The 26,523-nt window shown below is 49.7% G+C and overlaps 1 protein-coding gene across 2 annotated transcripts in view; it reads right to left on the bottom strand.

Annotated features, from left to right (window-relative positions):
• Positions 1-929: 929 nt before the first annotated feature.
• LOC147887405 (seven transmembrane domain protein) overlaps positions 930-26,523 on the bottom strand; it is a 69,238-nt gene continuing 43,644 nt past the window's right edge. The window contains exons 7-8 of one of the 2 annotated variants that reach the window (XM_087394530.1): positions 1,806-1,947; positions 930-1,175 (exon numbers count right to left, since the gene is read on the bottom strand). In XM_087394530.1, coding sequence (XP_087250656.1) covers positions 1,824-1,947 — 124 coding nt within the window. In that variant the 3' untranslated portion in view covers positions 930-1,175; positions 1,806-1,823. Of the gene's footprint in view, positions 1,176-1,220; positions 1,287-1,805; positions 1,948-26,523 lie in introns of those variants that run through there. The other variant, XM_087394529.1, reaches the window with a different exon arrangement.

The raw sequence follows: 26,523 nt of genomic DNA, 5'->3' as shown, positions 1-26,523 counted from the left end.
AAGCTTCTAATTGAGATTACTACCAAATACTGTGGTCTACAAACCTACCACTCATCCTTCGGGGTGAGTGGTACGCTTAGCAAAACTACGCTTATGTTCTCACCAATACCCCAAGCTTCTAATTGAGATTACTACCAAATACCGTCATCTACAAACCTACCACTGACCCCCAAGGGGTATGACGCTTGCCTCTTACAAGAACATATATTTTAATTGATGGTGGCACCTCACAACAATTCGTCAAGAGTACAATATGCATATCATTTGGCACATAAATTTTAGCGTACATTGGGTATGCTTTGATGATTGTTTTTACAAAGGGGGATACAGGGATATGCATCTGCATGTGAATGATGGCAATTGGAGTCTCCCTAGAACCATCGTTCTGACTTCAAACATTAAACAATAAAAACCATGAAGTTTGGGTTGGAAAGGGGGGGGGAGGGCCGCACAAAGTAGAAGGGACATGGAAGAGGAGCTCCATGCAAGGACTATGGGAGCAACTAGCTAAGGCCTTTAAGGCACAGCTCTCAGCAAGTAAGGGAAGCTAGAAGGGCAAAGATTAGGAGGCATGAGAAGAGGCAGCATAGGCTGCAACAGCCTGGCAGAAGGCAGCATAGGCTGAAAGAAGGGTGTAGCAACAACCCTTCATGGACAAGGAGGCTCTCTGAGGGCAGCATGGTGGTGTGAGAGAGGCCGAACAGGAGTGGAGGTGGGAACATGGGCAAACACAGGCACAATCTCGTACAACATACTCTTACACAGGTACGTTTTCTTATCCTTTAACATGGTTTTTGGCCCAGGCCGTGGTTTGATTACATGAACTCTAAATGGGCGTAGTACTCTTCTTTTGTAGCCAAAAGAAACTATTCAAGAACAAGGACTCCCATCATAGGAAGCAGCAGTCGAGAAGCAAGGTAGGGATTTATGAAAGAAAAGGAGAAATATATTTACTGCAAACAAATGTGGTTATATTATCTTCTAACAATGTGCACAGCTCTTTCGCATGTAGCTAAGCAAATTTCTTGCATTTAAGAAATGGATACTTCAACATAGGCAGGCCGCATGAAAAAAGCTGGTGAGATGGAACGATTTTCAAATCATAATAAAGGCCAATTGCTGCTAGGCCCCTTCTGGATTTCAACAAGATCATGCTGATTTCAAAGTTGTCTTCCCTGTTCATTCCATAAAAAGCATGGCTATTAGCTTCCAGTGCCATTTCAATTTCCTTCTTGTACATACGGAGAACTTATTGGACAGCACGTGATCCATTCCTCACAGCAAATCTGCATTAGAAAAACATATCAAGGAGAAACAAAAGGGCCTATTACATAAAAGGAGGCACTTCAAGGGGGTTGCGCTTGTTCAAGATCATTATTTATCATGCCCACCTCCTCTTTCTACTGCAGAAGCCAACATTGCAAGACTCCACCACACTGCTAGTCTGGTAGAGCAGCGTCCTTTGCCCTCACTTACCAATATTGATGAGAGCTACCGTATCTAAACTAGGCATCGCATCAGAGGTAGCCTCTCTCTCTCTCTCTCTCTCTCTCTCTCAACTTTGATCAGCCCATTGCCTACATTTGGAACCATCATCGTGTAATCTCCATGAATTGAACATATCTATGGCTTTGGCCCGTCCATATGTATTAAAAGTAGCCAAATTTTGAAACTCACCACCAATGAGGCTACATGTTGATTTTGATATCGATCTGAAAAAATGATACTCTGCACAAGCCAACTACTAGCACCAAACAAGAGGGAACCATCAAACAAGAAGCTTTTGAAAACAAAAGCAGACTTACAAAGACAACAAGTTTTGTTTAAGCTACTGGTCTTTGGCATGCACTGAAGAGTCGCCAAGTGAGCAACGCCATGAGTACAGAGGCCAAAAGTTCAAACCCAACCACTTTGGAAACATCCCACCCCAAGCCTCGTCGCAGGTAGCTGCAAAGAGCAATCAATTAGTCATTGCATATGGCTAAACGACCATCTATTCTCAAAAACAAGACACTTTATTTCAACCCACCAGTTTTGTGAAGTAACAAAAAATCCTGAACCCTTTTGCTACTTACCTTCGGGCTTCAGGATACCATAGGAAATTTCTCAGCCTTAAAGCTGAATTATGCCAATACATTTTATGTAAACGAGGCAAGCAAACGAATGCCAACCCGTTGGGAACTTACTCACACGGGAGAAAAAATATTATGTCTTGAAGACATAATGGAGGGGATGAAGGGCTAACCAATGGAAAGGCTGCAGACACACTAAGCATCTGAGTTGTCTTCCAGATCTGTATTGCTCTCTTTACTATTCAGTAAGCACACACATGAGTTGTGTCTTTCCATTACTGTCTTGTGATGTCGGTGTTGATGTTCCGCTTCTACAAGGGGAGTTGGCCTATAGCAAGCAGTTACCCTTTTTTATTCTACACAAGGTATCTACAGATTCACTTTTCCATTGCAATATGGATCATCATTGGCTACCTCAAGACTTTATCCCGTCAAGATTCCACATTGAAGCAGGACATGAGATTAGAGCCACACGAAACCATAGAGATCTGAGACTCTGTACTCTCTGTGACACACAAGAGGTGGAGAAAGAAAGAAAGAAAGACTCAAAGAACCTGATACAATGAGCTGAGTGGGTGGAGCCTCTAAGTGGGCATCAACACCCAAGACAAATACAACAAAATCACACTAATACATAAAAATGCCATGGAAAGGATGGAAACTGTGGTGTGGCATCATTGCAAAGATCCACCGGAAGTTGGTGAAGGGGTCAAGCCTAAGGGGTATCCTGGCTGTATGAGGCTTTGGTGGCATAAACGCCGTGATAGAACACTGGCAACGGTCAGTATGTGTGGTCCGTTGTGGTCTCCCAGCTTTGGCACTGTGTCGGATAAGAGCCACTGTCACCCTTGTCAACCATGCCTTCTAGTGAACATGGAGGTAAGGTCCCAAGCATCCGTGCATTAACCTGCTTGCCAGTCTGTTATCTCTCTTGCTCTATACCTCAGCTCTGCCATCTCACAAGGGCCTCCTGGTCCGTCCTGTCTGGCTGGAAAAACTCAGTGATAATGCTCTGAGTAGAGTCTAGCCGTGCACCCTTATCTCGTTTATGTGTCCTGAGCAGATGCTCTCTATGTCTGATGGCCTCATGAATGAAAGTTACCAGGCATCTCAGATTTGTGTAAGATAGGAAACTTGAGAGGGCCCCAAAACCATCCCTGAAGAGACAATGGTAAAGACCTCAAATGTCATAGTACACACGCACCTAAAAGTGAATTACTTCTCCAACAAGATCTCCTACCGATACATAGGGCACAGATGCGACCCTCTCTATGTATGCCCTCATCCCACCCTCTCTCAATGCAAAGTCGGTGACATGAGACACGAAACTGCCCAATCGATATCCTCAAGGAGTGGGGGAGGCAGATTCATGTATAACCTAGTGGGTCAATGAAGTCCTCTGAAATCCGCAAGCAATGGTTCTTGTAGAAGCTAAGTTTCAAAGGACACTCATTGGGTGCCAACTAGGTCCTCAATCTATGTGGCTGTAAAAAGGCCTCTCAGATAATGTAGTTAACCTCGTGATAGGTAAGAAGAGTAGAGGGAGCCTCAATGGTATACTAAAAGGGACATAATCTATCCATGTGGAGCCCCAGACTCTAAACCATCTAGCATGTCTGCGCATACCAGCACCTCTGATCATCCTTAACTACTTAAGTCATCGATGGATACGGCCATCCATGTAACCTACGTCGTGAGGACAAGGAGCTTTGGCCTCACTGGAGAGGCACTGCTTTCAGGCGCACTTTGAGGATCCGACGATGAAGGACTAGCTTTTGATGCTCTAGTGAGGCTGACTACCATGTATGCAACACCTTTTTGGTGGAGTGATCTCTTGGCGACAAATGGAGGAGATTTGAGCGGCCACAGGTGATTATGGGATCTAGAATGATTCGGAGTAAGTCCTCAGCCCCCCCATCAGATAGTACAGGCAGGCTTTCCCATAACACCACTTCGGATTGATGCCATCTTTCAAATAGTAACATTCCTTCACAAAGTTTGGGCCTTACCCAACTGGAGACTACCGAGGCTGGCACTGGAGTCATTCAGACGGTTAGCAAAGAGTGGGGTCACACTGTTAGAAATGACCCAACAGAGGGTACGCACAACGGACGACAGATAGAATTGCCCAGGAGCTCACACAGTGTGGTGTCGGGTGTGGAATCACAAACTTCTTAAACTTATGTGCATAGCATAGGTGTGCAGACTCATCAATAGACAATGAACCAGCTGGATAGAGAAACCACCAAAATAATATATTTCCGTCCAAAGCTATGCGCACAATACAAAAGAGATAGATCTAGAGTCCCACCAATGGTTTGATCTTACCACAAGGTACTCCTATCTGCTGGCTATCTCTAGACCCGAGCCCGCGTGCTCCACCTCTAGCGTAAGTAGACTTTCCGTCCAAAGATCAAGTCTCCAGCCAGGTTCGCCGCCAAGATGAGGCCCAACTGCTGCTACTGGTGCTGCTCCTTTCTGCTCCTCAAAAGCTGCTCCAAGTGATGATGAATGAGAGCTGGAGGCCCTCCTTTTATAGGCCCCCAAGGGGCTGAGAACTCCACCGACCCAGGCCCCTAGATCTGGCCGACCTCGTCAGTTCTTCCTGCCCCCCTTGGCCAACTTTTCTGGCCCCTCCTGGGCCCACTTTACTGCCCTATATAAGGGCTGTTGCTGGACTCTTTTGGGCTGCTGCCTGGCCCCAAGGGCAGCCCCCATTGGGCCCTACCCTTGGGCACATCCATGGCCAGGTGGCTGGCCCACCATAGCCTCCCCCTCTGCCCCTTCTGTCCTGCTGGTTCTGCCCTCTGCCAGGCTCTCTCCAGCCACGTGTGCAGCGCCATACTGATATGTACTGCTGCTGAGGTCAGCCGCCATGTGTCGCCATCGTACAGCCACTCCTCGCGCCTGTCTGGAGCTCCAAATCGCCACTGATCTGCTCCTGGACCTGCTTCTGCCAGTCGCCCCTTCCATGGTGCTGATCCATACTCCAAATGGCTCCAGGTACTTCTCTAGATGTGCTGCCCACATGACAGCCATGATGCTGTTCATGTGGAAGCCCCTTTCTTTCTTTTCCTGTGAGGTACTGCCCATGTGGCAGCCCCCTCTCCATGTTCTTTCCTCTGGGCATGTCCTGCCCTAGGTCTCCCTCCCCCACGCTCTCCTCATATGGGGGCTTACAGACAGGGAGGTGACCTTTCCAACACACACAGCATGGTATGCATGCGTATCCACATAGTTTTCCAGTAGGGGTATTCGGATGGACCGGCTCCCTCCCTCTTTCTGAACAGCATGGATGCACTGCCAAAGTTAATCCCACGAGATGAGGTTAACCGTATATATGGTTTCACATTTTGAGTTTTGAGTTTGAGCTCTTGAGCTTAACATAGCACTCAATATTGAGTTTCAATTTTGAGTTTTGAGTTTGAGCTCTTGAGCTTAGCATAGCACTCAGCAAGGGCCCTAGTGTGTCCTTTGCTTCAACCCACAGAGGCTTGTATGAGTTTCTTCTCTTGATCTACTTAGTCCCATAGGCCTGTAACGAATTGAGAGTAGCTATGGAGGGTTGAAGATAAACATAGCTGAAAGGGATGAAGTGATGAACACGAAATGCAATTGATACTCTCATTCAAAAAGAGAAGCCTCTAAATAGGCTCAATACAAAGGTAGATGACATCACACATGAGCTTAAAAGAGCATCTCGTGATCCATAAATCACTCCTAGATTATCTCCATCATACCTACCAAATGAGCTCAATCCACTCCAAACACACATCTAACAGTGCTTATGGGCACCTAACTGTGCCTCTAGCACACACACATAGAACCTAAGGTGTGCCTGGGGCATACACCTTGAGATATCCCAACAAACCCCCCCTCAAGGGAATGCCTCAGGCTATGTCAAGGATACAGCTAGCACAAGGTGTCTCATGCCATCTCATGGTGGTCATGGATCTATCAATGGCTAGGATCTCAAGCTAGCAAGGGTTCCCATGGGTGTAAGGTAAACAAAAGGGATACAAAAGACCTTCCAATGGTTATCTCCCCTGCATGTACATGCACACAATGTCTGCAGGAGGTACCATGGAGCATAAACACATACACATGGCCTACATCATAAGGTGACCAGAGGTGTTTACAAAACACACAAAACACAATAGTTTATTTCATTCATTTTGGAGGACTGTCCAAGCTGAGTACCTTGACTCAACCTATTATTTCATTCTTTTTTTCTTTTTTTTCTTTTTTTTTTGGGAAACAACCCAAGGCAAAGGACCCTACTCTTTAAACAAATGTTCTAGTTTCTCCCACGTTTCTCTTGCTGGCTTGTCAAAAGCAACACGGTGAATAAGGTTATCAGCCAAGTATAGTTCGATAATAGCCAAAGCTTTGTCATTGGACTTCTCCCATAAGAGAATCTCACTTTCATCTAAGTCTGGCTTTTGATCTCTTCCATTTACAAGGTTCCAGAGCCCTTTATGCATCAGGAGTCTCATATTTGTTTGCCATATTGGGAAGCCTTCCCCCATGAACTTCTCTGTGAGCATCGATCTAGAAGATGTCGAAGTCATGATGAATATAAAACTCAGAAGAAACGTGATGCTGAGACTCTGAGAAAGGAGAGATGCTTTAGCTCTCACGTGGTGATCAGCTATAGGACCTCGAGTAAAAAATCTATCATAGATAGGCTTGACAATGCTCCAGTTACAACTGTTGCAAACTGGAGATATACCTCAGAAACATGGGCATCTAGGTGATTACACATGCAAGAACCACGAGCACCAAGCGCTTGACCGACTTGCAGCAGGAAGAGCTCACCGTACTGAGCCGTGGGAAGATTACGGAAGGAACTCAATCGTTCTCGATGGATATGTAACTCTAGCTGGTCGTCGTGCAACTCACAAGCAAAGAGATGGAGTGACACTGCTATACCCGCAAGTCATCTTGATGAAAAAGTGGCACAAGTGTTTGGGCTTATCCTTCAGCAAAAGGTAACGCCTCCAACTTACCACGTTCAGAAAAATAGGCAGCTCCATGAGAAATCACAAAGTGGAAGAACAACGAGCTTCCTAAGCTCAACTAGGAAAGATATATCAGGAAATCGTGCAGCTCTGATACCAAATGTAACGAATTGAGAGTAGCTATGGAGGGTTGAAGATAAACATAGCTGAAAGGGATGAAGTGATGAACACGAAATGCAATTGATACTCTCATTCCGAAAGAGAAGCCTCTAAATAGGCTCAATACAAAGGTAGATGACATCACACATGAGCTTAAGAGAGCATCTCGTGATCCATAAATCACTCCTAGATTATCTCCATCATACCTACCAAATGAGTCGAGCTCGATCTACTCCAAAGACACATCTAACAGTGCTTATGGGCACCTAACTGTGCCTCTAGCACACACACATAGAACCTAAGGTGTGCCTGGGGCATACACCTTGAGATATCCCAACAAGGCCCACAAGGCCTTCCGAGGACCTCTCTCTCTCTCTCTCTCTCTCTCTCTCTCTCTCTCTCTTTCTCTCCGCTTTCTCCCCGCCTATCACATGAGGTCAACTAGGTTATCCATGAGGATCTTATACAGCTACACACATTCCGGACCTGGTTGTGACCGAGTGAACTCCAGTGAAGCTTCACTTCTACAGAGATCACTACTTACATATCACACAGGAGGGTTTCATTGACCCACCAGAATACACACAGATCTACTTACCCCACTCACTGAGGATCTCTCTCGGGCAATTTCGGGTCTCTTCACATAGACTTTGTATCGAGAGCAGTAGAGCAAAGCGCCTACCCAAGGAGAGGCACATATGCACATTATGTGACATGCAAGAGGTTGAGACAAGAAGCACTTCATCTTTCAGGTGTCCTGTTTACTATGAGATCCGAGGGCGTTTCTACTGCCTTTAGAGAGATAGCTATGGGGTGTTCGCCGGATTCCTCTCCTACCCAGACCAGAGGTGTTTGGCAGGCTTCGTTCATGAGGTACTTGGACACCGCGAGAGGATACTTCGAGCAAGGAGACAGAAGCAGACTTCTTCCTTGGCTGATCCCTATCAGAGCTCTATCATGGAGTTTTTTCAGCCAGATCACATGGACCCCCACGAGATGAGGCCTCAACATGACTGGGACCCAGAGCTAGTGACACGACAGTTCAGACAGAGGGTTGACACGCAGATTACATTGGAGATATCCCCTCCCTATTTAGAGTCGGAGCCTGACCGACAGGGGTTACTGTCGCCCTTGTTATGCACAGAGCTATGACCAGGAGACGTGCCACGGCAGACCCATGAGTGGCCGACAACACTCTATCACCGATTTCATGCCTCTACTGCCTCATCCACCCTGATGTTCTGATGATGATGATATTGATATATAGTCGACCACCAACATGACTATATTGTACTTAGTACTTAGTACTACCATTCTGCATTTTCTGCATGTTGCATTGGTGTGGATGCTCGTTTAGTAGCTCCACCACCATAGCTCATTTGTACCAGGACTTTCACAATCTCATAGACCATCGATCTTCCGAAGACTTTAATAAACTCTCACCCACTTACTCTGGCCGTCTGTACATACTTCTCGCATACATTGACTTTATACCCCTATTAGAGGACCGTGCTGCCCTAGTAACCTGCTCACTACACGAGGCTGCTCTTCACGCCTTCCCCCACACCACCCGCTCCACCCACCTACCACCACCTGAGACCGTACCCTGTAATAGCTGGTACAATGATGAGTGTAAGGCTTTACGCCGTCAGCTCAGATTCAAAACCAAAAACAATCTTCCGAGTGAACCAAAGACGCTGGGCGAGTACCGTCGACTGGTATGCAAGAAGAAACTTGACTTTGTGCGCCGGAACGAGGAGGAGCTACTGAACATTCTGTTCAGTAACAACTCTAAACATTCAAGCTACAACTGCTTGTGAAGTCTAAACGATTTCATTTTAGTCTCTCCCAAGCGAGCATCTAAATCTAGCTGATAGGGCAACGCACCATTTAAGATAGAAAGAATTATCGCAATACCAACAAGCCGCAACTTGGACGAAAACTTCACAAGGTGAAATTTGCATGTCCGCTAATACGGCAAAAGCATATACCTAGATGAATCCAGGAACATTCCCAAACTCATCCTCTAGATGAATACAGCGTTTCTACTGCCTCTTTAGAGATAGTTATGGGGGTTTGGCCCATCTCCTCTCCTACCCAAACCAACGGTGTTTGACTGGTTTCATTCATGAGGTGCTTAGACACCGCGAGAGGATACTCTGAGCACGAAGACAGAAGCATACTTCTTTCTCGACTGATACCTCTCAGAGCTCTATCACGGAGTTCTTTCAACCAGATCACACAGACCCCCACGAGATGAGACCTCGACATGACCGTGACTCGAAGCTTGTGACCTGACAACTCAGACATAGGGTTGACACACAAATCATACTTGGGGACATCCCCTCCTTGTTTAGGGTCGGTGGAGCCCGACCGATGAGGGTCACAGTGGCCCTAGTTAGACGCAGAGCTACGACCAGGAGATGTACCAGGACTGCACCCTGAGGGGCCAACAGCGCTCTATTGCTGACCTCATGCCTCAACTGCCTCATCCATCTTGATGTCCTACTGCTAATGATGAGGATGATGATGATTCTCATGATGTTGATGATGACAATGATGCTGAGATTGATATATAGTCGACTATCGACATGACTATGTACTTAGGACTTAGTACTGCCAGTTTGCATTTTTTGCATTCTACATTGGTGTGGATGCTCGTTTAGTAGCTCCACTACCACAGCTCATTGTATCACGTTTTTTAGTCTCATAGACCCATCGGTCTTCCGAAGACTTTAATTAACTCTCTCTCTCTCTCTCTCTCTCTCTCTCTCTCTCATCCGGCACATCTTTGCAACCCACGGGAAAGCCACTACGGTACAGGTTTTGGGTTTATGAGTTTTAGTCTCTCAAGCTCAAGTTTTTGTCTAAACTTTGAGCTCTACAGCTCAATTTAGCATAGCGCTCAACAAGGGCCCTAGCATGCCCTTTGCTTAGGCCCTCAGAGGCTTGTATGAGTCTATTTCCTATTTGGTGTACTTTGTCCCATAGGGCCATGACGTCTTCCACAGATGTTAATCCTCTCTCTCTCTCTCTCTCTCTCTCTCTCTCTCTCTCTCTAGCCCCCCTTCGCTCAGCCTCTGAAGGTTGTCGCCCAACAAATGATCGTCACTCAGGGAAACTCATTGCCCAATAGGTCGCTCAGCCTCTGAGGTTGTCGCCCAACAGAAGGTCGTTGCCCAACCCTCAAGGTCGTCGCCTAGCTTCTGAAGAAGGTCGTCTCCCAACAGGTCGTCGCCCAGCACCAAGGTCTTCCTCCTCGGGCTTTACCCTTTACCCTTTATTAGGCCGTGCAGGTTTTGCTGCTGCACTCACAAGAGTAGAACCCCCTTCATGTTAGCTCCTTTCCCACACAGTCGTCTTCTTCCTTCTTGACTACTCAGCCTCACTTAACCACCTACCACCCTCACCCCAAGCTGGGCTGAGCCCCTAGCTCAGCTTGGGGGTTAGTTTTAAGCTGGGGATCATGTTACGCTCAAGTTGAGGTAACATGACCTCGGAAGGGTCAGTCAACATTTTCCTTTAAAGGATCAATGTTTGTATTATATTTGTTTGGGCTTCATGTAAATGATCAAAAAGGAATCAAGGTCAAGGTCCTTGGTGAGGGTAACATGGCACTAGACTAGGTGGATCTAAGGCTAAGGGGCCTAAATGCATGAAATGTGCCAAGGGGCAAATGGTTTCAATGATATCCCAAGAGAGGGGTAAATGATGCATTTAGGAGGAACCCTAGAATGAAGACATGTGGCATCCTAGATCCATCTAGGGAATTGGGGCTCGTTGGGATTTGGCAAGCGGGAGCTTTATCGTAATGTAATCTTCTTGACAGCTTGCCACCACCGAGGTTGGCTGGGAGGATAATCCTTGTGCCTATGCCCATGATTGAGTAAAAGTTTAGGCCTTGACAGAATTTCATGTATCATTTGGTATCAGAGCGTGCAGGTGGATCACGAGAGTTGGAGCCTGGCTAGCTGGAAGAGCTATGGCCGTGTGTAGGTATGCTATGGTGCATCGTTGCAGAAGTCGCTGAAGAGCGGCGTGTAGAGGCAATTGGCTGAGCTCGCTGGCAAGCCTTTGGTGGGAAGCCTTAGGTGCTTGACTGGAGGTTGTGCACGTTGCTTAGGGTCATCATTTGCAAAGCCCGTGGTTGGAATGTTGCTTAGTCGTTGGAGAGCTGCTGGTCGTCATACTTTGGGCTTGTCGTTGAAGAGCAGTTGTTGGAGTATCTGCTCAAGCCGATAGTTGGAGTTGCCCGTTGTATTGGTCGCTTGATCATGCAGCGTTGATGCTCGCAAGGTCATTTGTTAGCAGACGTTGTCGCAGGTGTACAACTTGGTACCTTCACGGCTCTTTGGCATCGCGTGAGGAATTTGGTTAGTGCTGAAGACTAGGACATAACATTATATGATTGGCTGGCGTTCGTATCGTAGGTCGATTGCAGTGCGAAGTCCGTGAGTAAAATAGTCACGTAGATTAGTCTTCTTCGTCATCGAATTGATCACTTTGGAATGAGAAAGATGACGCATTCTACCATGCGTAAATTCAGTCGTGACTGCTGATATGCACTAGATGTGGAAAAGCTGCGTATTTTTGAATTGGGCTGGCTGCTGCCTTCATGCGTAGGGCTCTCTTCATTTGAAGGCGAGGTTACTGGAGTTACGACTACCTGCAGAGAGCTACTATGTGGTCACGAGACTTGCTTGTGACATTTTGTTATTTGGAGATTTCGGTTATCAACGAGTACTATATGCAGATAACAAACGATAACTGTTGGAGTGAGAGCTGGGGTGTTTTGGGTCTCCAACGAGGGTGAAGCTGAGCCACAGCAGGAATATTCATCTGGTTCAAATACAAGAACAACTTGATCTCTCTATGCTACATGAATGACCAGGGAGTTTTCTATGCCTTCTAAGTTTATTTGCCTCCGTGTTTAAGTTAATTTAAATTGCAGGAGTTTCCCTAGCATAGGGAAAAGTGGGTTTGGTTACAATGTGATATATGTCTGGTTAGCTGTAAATTTGAAAGTTGGACTTTCGATTTGTAAATACAGTTTCAAGCGGTGTTTTAATTTTTTTATTTTTTTAAAACACACCCATTGACCAAAATGGAAGTAGAAGAAGAAGCTTCTAGGGTGGATCCCATAGAGTTGGGAGTCCGGCCGACCCCGCAGGTGTCGCGCCCAGCAGGCCATACACTATCTGACAGAATTGCAATGTTAGAGGATGCCTTGCAACATATTTTAGCGCAACAGTTACAAGCAAATGTAGGGCAATCTGAGCTAAGGAAAATGGTTCATAGTATGTCTGCTAGACCATCTCGTGAAGAGAAGGGTAAAGCTCCAATGGAACCTGAGCCCAGTGTTCATACGGTCAAGCCTAGGAGGGCTAAGGTGCCTAATATTGCCAATTATAGGCCAAAAAAGTATTCTGATCGGATGTCTGACCGTAGTTCCGATATCATAGAGACCTGGTTACACAAATGGGACAAGGCCTTCGCCATTTGTGAAATCCGGAATGATATGAAAAAAATCCGCAAGGCCACCCATATGTTTAATGAGGCAGCGGATAGGTGGTGGATAAAACAGCAGAAAGATGGATTGGCATCCACTACTTGGGAGGGGTTTAAAAAAGAATTTAGAAAACACTTCTTACCTCCTGACGAAGCATCCCGAGCTTGAAATCAATATCGAAATCTTTGTCAAAGAAATTTATCAGTGGCAGAATACACTGATAAGTTCAGAGAAAGTGTAATGAAAATTTATGAGCCTCTACCTCAGTCAATCCAGGTAAAAGATTTTATCTTTGGATTGAATGATCAGATCAAGATGGAAGTTCAGGCTAAGTATGCGAACACACTTGATGAAGCAATTGCCATAGCCTTGAACTATGAGGATGCAAAAGGGAACAGACCAAGTGGGTTTGTGCAGGTTGGGACTCAGTATGAGTACCCGAAGAAAACTGGGTTTAAGAAGAAGTGGATTAGCAAAGCTAGTGCCTCACAGCCTAGTGGTCAAGCCAAGCAGGTGAAGCCAGTTGAGACTCCTAAATCAAGTACCACCATTGGAATGAAAAGAAAAGTAACGCCAATGGCAGCCCGGGCTTGGTCGAAGTTACCTAGTTGGAGCTTCGAATTCAGGACTATGCTGAGAAGCTTGATTTTGAAATGACAAAGCTTACTCATGCAGACATAGCCCTAGGTAAGGCTTGGCATTCTAGGAAGAATCCAGCCATAGATTGGAAAAAGCACATTTATCAATTCAAGATGAATGATGTGATGTATGTCTTACGAGGTGAAAAAGATATACCTCAAGGACCGTTGGTTTCCGTAATGGAAATTCGAAAAGCTCAAGAAGAGTTTTTGTTTCTTTGTATAGCATCGGTAGAGCCAATTGATGATTCTTCGGCTAGCACTGATGTTGCCCAAAATGGAGAGATGGCCAAGCTGGCTAATCAAATAACAGAGGAGTTCTCTAAATGTTTAAGGAACGAGTTACCTTATGGGTTACCTCCAGAGCGGAATGTTCAGCATAAGATTGAACTAATCCCGGAGACAGAACCTGTAAATAGACCTCCCTATAGGTTGAGTTTTACCGAACAAGCGGAGGTACGAAGACAACTGAAAGAATACCTCAAGCTAGGGCAGATTCAACCAAGTTTCTCACCTTTTGCTTCGCCAGTGATATTAAAGAAGAAGAAAGAAAATACTTTTCGCCTCTGTATAGATTTCAGAGCATTGAATAATATCACTATTAAGCACAGGTATCCAATGGCTCGAATCGATGATTTGCTAGATGTGTTACATGGGACCGTAATTTTCAGTAAGATAGATCTTAAATGTGGCTACCATCAGATCCATATTAGAGCTAAGGATATGCATAAAACCGCTTTAGAAGCAGGTTTGGACATTATGAACTTTTTGTAATGCCGTTTGGACTTACCAATGCTCCAGCTACATTCGTCATGCTTATGAACGATTTACTATGTCCATATATCGGAAAGTTTGTAGTACACTTTATTGACGATATTCTTATATTCAACAAAAGTGTTGCAGAGCATTACGAACACTTAAGAATAGTGTTCAGTACTTTGAGGAAAGCCAGTCTTTATGTAAATAAAAAGAAAACTATACTGTGTATGGTAAGACTTGAATATTTAGGATTCATAATTACTCCTGAGGGGGTAGAAATGGATCCAAAGAAAGTGGCTGCGATACTGACTTGGCCAATCCCTCAAAGTTTGACCGCTTGCGATCATTCTTGGGATTTGTCCAATTTTATCGAAGGCATATCAAAGGATATTCCGAAATAGTATCGCCATTGACTGATCTGACCTCAGATAAAGTACCTTGTATATGGGGACAGAATCAACAGGATAGTTTTAACACCATAAAACAAGCTGTGGTCTCATGACCAGTGTTAAAAATAGTTGATCCCCAGAAACCATTTTTCCTTGAAACTGATGCAAGTGGCATTGCGGTAGGACAGTTCTCCTCAAAGAGGGAAGGCCAGTAGCCTTTGAAAGCAAGAAGCTTTCTCCCTCTCAACGAAATTGGCCAACTCATGAATTAGAGTTGTATGCTGTTGTCCATGCTCTGAAAACATGGAGACATTATTTGTATGGATCACAGTTTTATATTGATGTTGATCATGATACTCTGAAACATTTTTGTAAACAACCTGACTTGAGAGGCCGCCAAGCTAGGTGGGCAGAACTCATGCAGGAGTTTAACTTGACCGAAGAGGGAAGGATAATAAAGTTGTTGATGCGTTGTCACGCATTATGCATAATATGAGTTTCACGGTATTAGAGAGTGCTCTAATGACCAAGATTAGAGAAACTCAAAAGGTGGACGAGTTCGTCCAAAGCCTTTGGCCTAAGGCTCATGAATTCAAACCCGGGGAAAAGGATGACCTGGCATCCAGAAAAGGCCAAACTTATGCAAGATATGCCATAAGGGATGATATGCTGAAAAGAAATGGCAAGGTAGTAGTACCTCATCAGAATGATCTCAAGCAGAGAGTCATTCAACAATGCCATGATATCCCATGTACGGGACATCCAGGAGTCGAGAAGACATATGATCTCGTGAGACAAGATTTCTTTAGGCCAAAGATGAAAAAGCATATTCATGAATATGTGACACGTTTTTCGTGTCAGGTAAGTAAGGAAGAGCGGATGAAGCCACCCGGACTTTTACAGCCCTTGGAAATACCACTAGGTAGGTGGGAGAGCATTTCCATGGACTTTATTGTAGGTCTGCCTACGACACAAGGTGGATATGATTCTATCCTTGTGGTGGTTGATCGTCTTACCAAGATGGCTCACTTCATTCCAACTAGAGAGTCTGTTAGTGCCCCGCAAGTGGCAGATTTGTTTATTAGACATATATTTCGTTTGCATGGATTACCCAAATCCATAGTGTCAGACAGGGATGTCAAATTTACCGGTCATTTTTGGACTGCGGTGTTTAAGACACTAAGGACTGAGTTGGGAGTGAGTAGTGGGGATCATCCAGAAACGGATGGTCAGACGGAACGAATCAACCAAATTTTAGAGGATATGCTTAGAGCATATGTGTCATTGAGGCAACATACATGGGACAAGTGGTTGCCATTGTTAGAATTTGCCTACAATGATAGAAAACATTCCTCTATAGGATTCAGTCCGTTTGAGCTGAACTATGGTTATAGACCAGTGAATCCAACGACAGTTGGAGTACCTCAGAAAGTGCCTACTGCCGCGAACTTTGTGGTTCAAATGCGGGAGATGCTAGCACTTGCGAGAGCTAACATCCGCCAAGCTATGGATAGAGCTAAGGCGCATGCGGATGAAAACAGATCCGTTAGAGGATTTAAAGAAGGAGAAAAAGTTTTTCTCAGAATTCCTTCGCACTCTAAGTCTGCAAGGAGAGTGTGCTAAGTTATCACCTCGATATTGTGGACCATGGTTAATTCTAAAAAGAATAGGCAAGGTAGCCTATAAATTAGAATTGCCACAAGGTTGTAAGGTGCACCCAGTGTTTCATGTTTCTCGTTTAAAGAAATTTTTGCATACAGGTGACTCACTAATTGAGGGTGTTGTTTTGTTTCAGGAGATAGAGGATAATGCAAGACGCAAACCAACAGGAATCTTGGACCGAGGAACAATGCAAGTACGCAATCGGAAGATACCCACGGTGTTGGTTGCATGGCATGGTTTACCTCTATCAGAAGCTACCTAGGAATCCGTATACCAGTTACGGAGAGTGTTCCCAGACTTTATCATCGAGGTCGCTGATGCCTGAAGAGGGAAGGAATGTTGCGCTCAAGTTGAGGTAACATGACCTCGGAAGGGTCAGTCGACATTTTCCTTTGAAAAATCAATGTTTGTATTATATTTGTTTGGGCTTCATGTAAATGATCAAAAAGGAATCAAGGTCAAGGTCCTTGGTGAGGGTAACATGGCACTAGACTAGGTGGATCTAAGGCTAAGGGGCCTAAATGCATGAAATGTGCCGAGGGGCAAATGGTTTCAATGATATCCCAAGAGAGGGGTAAATGATGCATTTAGGAGGGACCCTAGAATGAAGACATGTGGCATACTAGATCCATCTAGGGAATTGGGGCTCGTTGGGATTTGGCAAGCAGGAGCTTTCTCGTAACGTAATCTTCTTGACAGCTTGCCACCACCGAGGTTGGCTGGGAGGATAATCCTTGTGCCTATGCCCGTGATTGAGTAAAAGTTTAGGCGTTGACAGAATTTCATGTATCAGGATCTGCAGCTTCAGACCTTACGCAGGCCACAATGGAGTTCCCAAAGATCAAGTCTTTCTTTCTCTCTGTCCAGGTTCTCATGCAGCCAAGGATGATACGCAGCAAGCCATCAGCAGTTCCCCACAAGATCATCAAAGCCAAGTTCGGGTCATCTCCACTGCAGCTCGATACGGCATTCCAAGTCATCTCTCTCTCTCTCTCTCTCTCTCTCTCTCTCTCTCTCTACTAGAATCTAGATGTGTGCTATAATAACCTCGAGCTGTGATGCCATGTGCACTCCTCGACCCTCTGGTTTATCTAGATGTTGTAAGTCATCTTTTTTTTTGTGTACTCTGTCCCATAGACCCGTGAGGTCTCCCAAAGACGTAAATCAATCTCTCTCTCTCTCTCTCTCTCTCTCTCTCTCTCTCTCTCTCTCTTTGTCTGTTTTGCACTTTGTCCCAGAGGCCCGGGAGGTTTTCCCTAGACGTTACCCTCTAACCTAGGTTAACTCTGACCTAACCGAACTTCGACAGATGTTAACCCAACCCAGGCGTTAACCCCTAGTTGAGCTGAACCCCCAGCCAAGATAGGGGGTTAGCTCAGCCAAGGGGCAGCAGAAGACATGGCCAGCGAGGAATGGCCGAGCCTCTCCTCGAAGTCCCCCCCCCCCTCAACCCCAATCATCTCAGGCAACAAGTTCCGATACGCCACCGTTGCAGCTATGACACCCTCTTCATATGCACATACATACCTACGAGGAGGTCTGGACCGACCCATCATTGGGCACCATGAACAGGTTTTTTATCTACAAAAAATGTAGTAGCTAGAATTCAAGTTCTAGAAGGACCTGGCAAGCAGGTAGTCATCGATGAGGTTGTAAAATCTTACAAGGCTTCCCCCCCTACCCCCCAGCTAGTCTCCACAGTCAAAGACCTAGTCCACACTGAAGTACAGACCGCAAAGAAGGAAGTGATTGTGGAGTTCAATGCAAAGGTTAACAAGGCTGACATTCAGGAAGAGATTAAAGAACATGCAGCTAGGCGTGATAATCCTTTGAAGATTAGAATAGGGGGTCTCCCCGAAGGATGGTACAAAGAGGAGGACTCTTTTAGCGACACCTTAGCACATGTCAAAGCAGCCATGCCCAATATTGATTGGACAGTTGGTAAGGATGATGCTCTTGATGATGACGATGAACCCAGAGCAACTCGTATCTTACAGTCTAAAGGTCATGCTATCATTACACTTAACTCACGGGATCTACGAGTCAAGCTTCTCCGACAATCCTACAAGCTGAAAGGAACTAAGATATGGATAGCTGAAGAACTTACATGAGATCAATTGAAAAATAAGGCTACGGAATTAGCTAAGGTCAAGGCTGCAAGGAATGATGGAAAATGGGCAGTGTACCGTGAGGGCGTAGCACTCATTAAACAGTTTAAATCCAAGCCAAAAGACTCTCAGTCTTAAACTAATGTATGGCCGCTTATGTTTCTTTCCAAGTCATAATGTAGATACTCTAAATAATTGGAGCTGCAAACTGCCTCTCTGAAAACCTGAGCTTTCGAATAAGAGCTCCTGCGAGCTTCCCTCCCCCCCCACCGCTAGCTCTACCTCCCCTCCCTAGCCCCCCCCCCCTCGCCGCGACCACCCCGCCCCCTGCCTCTCCGCCCTCGCCCCCCGCCCGCCCTCCCCTCACCCGCCGCCTCTCCTTCGCCGCCTCGCCTCTCCATCTCGCCCGCCTCTCCATCGCCACCCCCTCGCCTCCACTCCCCCCCCCCTTCCCTCGTTTCACCCCACCCCCCCCTCGCTTCACCTCACCCCCCCTCTCGCCGCTCCGCCTCTCCCGCCCGACCCCCTCGCCTCACCCGCCTCCCATTCCGCTCCCCCCGCCCCCCGCGCCTCCGCCCGACCCCCAATCCGCCCCACTCTGCCCCATTCCGCCCCCCCCGCCTCCATTCCGCTCCCCCCCGCCTCCATTCCGCTCCACCCGCCCCATTCCGCCCCCCCCGCCTCCACTCCGCTCCCCCGCCCGCTCCCCCCCGCCTCCATTCCGCTCCACTCGCCCCATTCCACCCCCCCCGCCTCCACTCCGCTCCCCCGCCCACCGCTTCACCCCTCCGCCCCCGCCACACCAACCCCGCCCCCCCCGCCCTTCCGCACCCCCCGCCTTCCCCGCACCCTTCACCCCGCCCCGTCCCGACCCCCCCGCCCCCTCACTTCGCCTCGCCCGCCCTTCCGCTCCACTTCTCCACCCCGCCTCCACCCTCCGCCTCCGCAACCGTCCTCTCCACACCCAGGCGCCACCCTCCCGCTTCGCCTCCCCCTTTTTGGGTGGCAGCCTGTTCCTCATCGGAAGCTTGCAGTTAGTCTTGGCGGTATGGCGGCCCCCTGCCCGGATCCGGAGGCCCAGTCGGACCCTCCCTCTCCAGATGCCTACCGCGTTATCCTGACAGAGCAACAATCATCTCGTGTTCAGGAGGTTGCCATTGACTTTGCCCGTACCTCTGTTTACGGTAGAGTCATTGGACACTCTCCTTCCAGATCAGCCATCAGGGATTGGCTCTAGTCCACTCTCCTGCTAGAGGATGGCCATATTGAGGAGGTGGCCCTTATGGGAAGGGGCATCTTCTGGCTCAAACTCTCCAATGAGAAAGCTGCGAGCAACCTGATTGCCGGTTCCCCTACATCGGTGGATGGAAAGATTATCATGATAGTCCCGTGGTACCGTGGATTCAGCGCAGCAGATTTTGATGTTCGGTTCCGTATACCTCGCCACCCAGTGACACTAGTTTTTCCAGGTCTTGCTGCTGAGCTGCGGCCGATTGTCAGGGACTTGGGCTCCCACTTTGGCTGGGTTATGCACGACACTTTCGCCGACGCGGTGACCACGGCAGGAGCCCCCCGAGTCCGTGTGGCTGTGGCAGATCCTGCGACTCTCCCTGCAGTGATCGAGATTGTGACAGATGCCGGCAGCATCACCCAGAGCATGATAGTCACCGGACAGCCAGGTCAGTGCCTGAGGTGCCACGGCTTTGGGCACTTGGCGGCTGCTTGTCCACGCTTCGCCAGCTCATCTCGACCCCCCCCGCCCCCTCCGCCCCCCCCCCCCCGGACAGCCACGTCAGGAGGAGCCGAGGCAGTCGGAGCCCAGAGTTAGTGGGTGGTTGGACCGAGGTTAGAAGGAAAAGAGGAAAGAACAAGAAGATCTCGGATAAAGGCAAGGAGGCAAAGGTTACCCTTCCTGTAGCAGCACCCCAGAGACCTGACAGGCAGCCGCCCCAGGGACCTGGGAGAGCTTCTTCTTCGACGGCAGCCCGCCCTTCACAGCCTCAGATCCCCCTCTCTCCCGCTCCCCCGCCCCTTTCCACTCAGTCCCAGCCCCTTCCCCAGTTTCCCCTCCCTTCGCCCGACCCGCAGCCTCAGCCCCCGTCTCTTCTTCCTCAGTCTCCTCCTCCTCCCTCTCAGCCCCAGTTCCAGATGCATCCCCATCCCCCCCCTCCCTCCGTTCCCCTCGACTCCCCTACAGAGTTAGTTGCACCGTCGGCTTCCCAGCCGAAGGCAGCCCCCGCTCCGTCTCCTCCACCTTCTCCACCAGTCGCCTCCGTGGAGTCCGAGTGGCCTACCCCTCAGCCTCCTCCCCCTCCCCCCCCGCTGGCAGGACACCCGGAGTCTACACCACCACTGGAGCAGGCTTCCCTGGCCGCTAGCCCCTCAGTGGCAGACTCTGATGGGTCTCAGCTTCAGGAGAGAGAGCTTCCTCGAGACTTTTACAGATCTGGCCCCTGGGACTACTTGGATGTGGCCGACCTTGGGACCTTCCCGGCTTATCTCGACATCAGTATCTTCCTGCTCCGCAAAGGGGCGGATGGGAAGATTGTCGCCTTGGCCCCTAGGGATGGCCCTAGCTTCGCCTTCACGTTCCTCAGCGATGGCACCGAGACCTGGACAGACGACTCGGTTTGGGAGGCTCTCAGAGAGCAGACACACGCCCAGGTCTGCTCCTGGATAGGCCCGTCCGGTGGGCAGCTTCTCGAGACTCAGTGGTCCGAGGGCGATGTGCGCCTGCGGTGGCGTTGCGCCGCCAAACGCTTCCGACTGATTGTGATCCTCAGACCTCCCCTGTCATGGCCTCTCCCCCAGGATGTCAGAGCTTGGTCCCATCAGAAACTCCGAACCTTCTATGGGATGACCACTTCAGAGATCTCGAGCTGGCTCGAGAAAGCATTTGTTCATGACACCAAAGGCCTCTCGCCTTTGCTGAAGGTGTTGAAGAACGGGCAGGACGACCCCGTCTCCCCCTCCAAACCTTCTCATAAGCGGCAGCGCCTCCATTCCGACATGTCTGATTCTTCATCGACTTCGACCGCGAGCAGACAGTTGTTCGCAGCCCCCCATCCCTCTCCATGAGCCTACACCTCGTATCCTGGAATGTGAACGGGTTTCACTCTTCTGGCACCCGTGGTCCCAGGAAGCTCATTTTGCGACAGGAACTTCAGCCTGCAGTGATTCGTCGTTTGGATGTACTTCTGCTCCAGGAGCACAAGCTCTCTGCAGCTCACTCCCGTAGCTGCGGGAAGGTTCTCCCTGGACGTTCCTACACTTACTGGGAGCCCTCGATCGGCGCACAGGGGAGGAGTGGGGGTGTCTGTACCTCCGTGTGCGAGCAGTTAGCCCAGGGAGTTTTCGGTCATGGCACATTGATCCCAGGCCGAGCCCTTTGGGTAGGCCTGGATTTGGAGGGATCCAAAATTGGAATCCTCAACATTTATGCTCCTACAGACCTCCGATGCAGAGCCACATTCTGGAGGACACTTACAGGGATTCTTCCAGACATGGATTCCTGGATTGTTGGAGGTGACTTCAACAATCTGGAGACCTTGGAGGACCAGCAGGGCAGAGGTCCGGAGTTCACAGGTATGGCTCAGGCAGAGCAGTCAGCTTGGGACTCTTTCATCTTCGCGACAGGAGGTAGGGACAGTTGGAGAGACCCGTCCTTCCGGCGTTGGCACGGGAGCCTGGACTTCTCTTGAGGCTTCCGCAGGGAAGGAGGCAGACTCCTGGAGAGGCTTGATAGATTTTATGTCAGTGATTGGGCCATCAGTAGAGGCGGTCAGGCGGGTATAGTTCCAGGGACGACACTTTCCGACCATGCGCCGGTGCTCCTTTCATTAGATTCGGCAGCCCAGACACTTCCCCCCCGGTCATGCAGGATTCCCGACTCCATTTTCTCGAGGGAGGACGTGCGCAGCAGTATTTGCAGTCTTTGGGACAGAGACTGGGGGGAGTGCGTGGATCTGGTGGACTCAGTTGCGCAGGCTCTGCAGGAGTCCAGCCAGATCTGCCAGCTAGCAGCCCTACAGGTTCGACAGGAATGGTGGAGTAGAGAGAGAGCTCTTCGGAGGGACCTCGCCTCCATTCAGCGACTCCAGCAGGCTTCCCCGGGCTCGGAGGAGCTTCGGATCCAAGCCCTTCGAGCCAGAGCCCTCCTGGAGAAGACACTCCAGCGCCGCTCAGAGTTTTCCTATCACGCCTCTCTCTCCTTCTGGGCCCGGAAGGGTGACCGGATGTGCAGGGAGTTCTTCAGGACGCATGGCCAGAGAGCTGCAGGTGATCAGCTTCGGAGTCTCAGGACAGCGGATGGTCACATCGTTACGGATCCGGGGGAGGTCCTGGGGTTGGCCACTGACTTCTACAGGACCCTCTTCCAGCAAGAGCCGCTTGCCCCTCGTGCTAGTCGTGCCCGTGAGGAGGTGTGGAGGCACATTCCATCCCTGGTCCAGCCTAGCATGCAGGCGACGTTGTTGGCGCCGTTTACCTTGGATGAGATGCTGGAGGCCTTGATGGCTATCGACGGACAGAAATGCCCAGGAGAGGATGGGCTATCCCGAGCATTCTTCACCTCCTTCTGGGACCAGATCCATCAGCCTCTCCTTGCAGCTTTGCAGGGGATTTTCAGTAGCGGTCAGATGCCAGAAAGCCTTTCTTCGGGACTGATTTGCCTCATCCCGAAGGGAGGAGATAGACAGGAGATCCGCCAGTGGCGTCCGATCACTCTCCTTACCACTGCCTACAAAATCCTCGCCAAGATGATCAGTGCCAGAGTTCGGCCTCTACTTCCAGACCTCATTCATGACACTCAGACAGGCTTTGTCCAGGATCGCAGTATCCTGGATAATGTCTTCACCTTTTCAGAGGCGGCGGAGTGGGCTCAGCACAGCGGATCACACCTTGCCATTCTACTTCTCGATTTCGAGAAGGCCTACGATCGCGTGGACTGGTCCTTTTTGGAGGGGACTCTAGAGCGGCTAGGTTTCCCGGCAGGTTGGATTCAGGGTATCTCAGCTTTGTACAGGACAGCGTCTAGCAGGGTCATCATTGGAGGCAGGATGGGTGAGCGCTTTAGCTTGGAGAGATCAGTGCGTCAGGGCTGCCCCCTTGCTCCTTACTTGTTTCTTTTCTTCGCCGAGGCCATGACTTACTACCTTCGGGCGAGGTCTACCGGGATCAGGGGTGTTCGCCTTCCACTCCGGGAGGACACGGAGCTTTTGGACTCGGAGTACGCAAATGATATAGCCCTTTATGTCCAGGACGATGAGAGGGTGCGGATGCCCCTGGAGGTCTTCTGCTCGGCCGCTGGTGCGAAAATCAACTGGAACAAATCAGTTGGTTTTCTCACAGACCCTGGGGCGTGTTCGCAGTGGAGGCGATTTCTGGGTTTCAGATGGATTCCACGGGGACAGACAGCTAGATACCTTGGCTTCCAGGTTGGCCTAGACATCACGCCAGCTCAGCAGTTTCTCCCGGTGCTAGACTCCATCCGACGGAAGCTGGCTTTCTGGAGCACTGCTAAGCTGTCTCTTGCAGGTCGTGCCCTGGTAGTTAACCAGGTCCTCCTAGCCACGGCTTGGTATGTGGCTTCCTGCTGGTGCTTCTCGAGATCCAGCGTGGCACAGCTCAGGAGGTTGGTTCGGAACTTCCTGTGGTCTGGGGAGGATGGTCTTAGAGATACCAGAGCCAGGGTTGCTTGGCAGACAGTCATTCTTCCGCAAGCTGAGGGTGGCCTGGGGGTTATCGATCCAGAGCTTCAGAGTCAGGCCTTGTTAGGCAAGCTTGTCATCCGCGGTTTGACCCCGGGGGGGCAGACGTGGAAGATGTTACTTCAGCAGGGAGTCGGCTCTTGTGTCCCGCGCCGAGGTGGAGAGTGGCTACCGTCCCTCGGGTGGATCTTCACTTCCGCCCCGCTCACTCAGCCCCGTTCCCCACTCGTTCGTAGCCTCCTCATGGTTTGGAGGCGGCTCCGTCTCAGTCTCATTCAGTCCCCTCCCAGCTGTCAGGAGGAGATCGATCGCCAGCCGCTTATCTGGAACAGTCAGGTCAGAGATGCCGAGGGCCTTCAGTTGGGGCAGAGATCACATATCAGGTGGGACGGCTGGATAAGGGGCCAGCCCGGTCCCTTCGAGTTTGGAGGGATACGTACAGACATCTGGAGATGGCTGATCTTGCAGACGCAGCTGGAGGTGCACGTGGAGTCCAGGCGAGACGCACGGAGATCGACGGTGCGATCCCAGCTGCTTGGTTGGTTCCACCTGAGCCTCAGGTCCTCATGCCTGGTGACACCCGCTGGCTGGGACAGTTCACCCCCCGTGGCATCCCACTGGTGGTCGCAGGACGTTTGGATGACTCCTCTATCTCCTTCTTCGCGGTTTCAGGGGATGGACGACTCAGGAGAGAGGATGCACTCATCGACCCCCTACTCCCGTGGCAGAGGGTTAGGGTCGTAGGCCTTTTGGGGAAGGTCTGGCGTACCGACCCTAGCATCGAGCAGGACCAGTTGCAGCTTTGGCGTCTTTGGCTCTGGGAGGGGCGGGCCTTGTCAGAGCTTGATTGGGACCCAGGAGAGTGGTGGTGGCCAGAGATTGTGACAGGACAGGGGCCGACTTCCTTCTTCGCCTACAGCACGACTCTGGGCAGGCGAGTTCTCGGGAGGATGCAGAGCCGCCCCCCCACCCAGCGACCCAGCTGGTACGCACAGGGTATTTCCAAGTTCTTTTTGCAGGCATTCTGGAAGGCCTTGTGGGAGAGCTGGCGGCCACGGAAGATCTCATACTTCCTGTGGCTTCTTGCCCACAAAGGTCTTCCAGTGGGGAGCTGGTTGAGGCAGATAGGCCAGGACGGATGCTGTCAGATTTGCCATGCGGATGAGGAGTCACCAAAACACTGCCTGTGGAGCTGCACTCGCGCCCAGGAAGTGTGGAGGTGGACTTTCGGGCTTCTTACTCGCGCAGCACCAGAGCTAGGATTGATCACTTGGGGCGCGTTCCGTTGGTGCAGCACCGCACCTGGTCTTCATCACTTATTCGAGGCATGCCAGTAGGACCCCACTTTCCTTATCACACAGGGGACGTGGGGGCCGCTCGAGGGTATCCCACAGCACCTAGCAGAGGCTGATACAGGAGTTCGAGAGAGGCAGCCAGTCTGGGAGATTATCAGCAGCATTACAGGGTGGCACATCTGGACCTCGCGCTGCGCGCAGATCCTCGGTGGCACCTCCTTATCGACTGCCCAGATCATGGCGGAGATTTGGAGTGAGATTATTCATACCCTCAGAGGCCAGTGGGACCAGATTCAGGGAGACTCCCGGGCCGGTCAGGAGAAGCGGAGACACTTCCTCTGGGCTTGGGACACACAGGGCCCCTTCTTCGAGCAGACTACGCAGGGCCTTCGGTGGCACTACTCACCACCCCGATGGCTGTTCATTCACACTCATCATATCCCTCCGTGAGAGTATGATTTATTATGCTACCTTTTAGGGCTGCGTCCGGTTTGTGAACGCAGCCCGTCAGCTATAAGCTGACCTCTTGTATCTTGTTCTCGAAGTAATATAATTAGCACTGTTTTTTCGGCAAAAAAAATAATAATTGGAGCTGCTTTATGCACTCCCTGGGAGCTACCCTCCCTAAGCTGATGTACTAATTGGTTTTCATGTTGTCTCATAGACTTCTTGGTCTTCCGTGGACGTTAATAGACTCTCTCTCTCTCTCTCTCTCTCTCTCTCTCTCTCTCATGGAGCCCCCCGACAGCCTGCTCGAGGTCTATCAGCCCCCACCCGTCTGCCAGGGCTCCCGCGACACACCCATCAGCCCCTACCCGTCTGCATTGAGGCTCCCGTGACAACCCCCTCTTGCTGCACCCAATGCTGCTCCCACTAGTGCTGTGCCTCAATATGGCTCCCTCATGGGCCTCTCCCAGGCCCCGTGGAAACCTCGTGGCTGTTGGCCCTGTTTGTCCGGCTACGTGACTGCTCACAGCAGTCACTAGCTTGGCGAGCCAAGCTAGGCTGCTCGGTGCAGCGTATAGAGCCCCTGGGCATTGCCTAGGACTCCACTAAGTACACAGTAGGGCCCGAAAACTCTCCGCGAAATTGCTGCCACATTTCGGAACCACAAACCAGTGGACTAAAGAGGAACAAACAGTTCCAAGAAAGCATCAAGAACACCCAAGAATTTTCTTGAGACCAAAAGGGAACAATGGGCAGCCCACAGGATCAGAAAACAAGAGGCGAAAAGGAGCATAAGTATAGTGTCATCTGGACCAA

The sequence above is a fragment of the Dipteris shenzhenensis genome, chromosome 23 (assembly GCF_047967505.1).
Source record: "Dipteris shenzhenensis isolate YYH24624 ecotype China chromosome 23, Dip_SZ_1.0, whole genome shotgun sequence".
Lineage (NCBI taxonomy): Eukaryota > Viridiplantae > Streptophyta > Polypodiopsida > Gleicheniales > Dipteridaceae > Dipteris > Dipteris shenzhenensis.
Note: the sequence above shows the minus strand (reverse complement) of the source record. Positions and strands in the feature narration are given on the sequence as shown.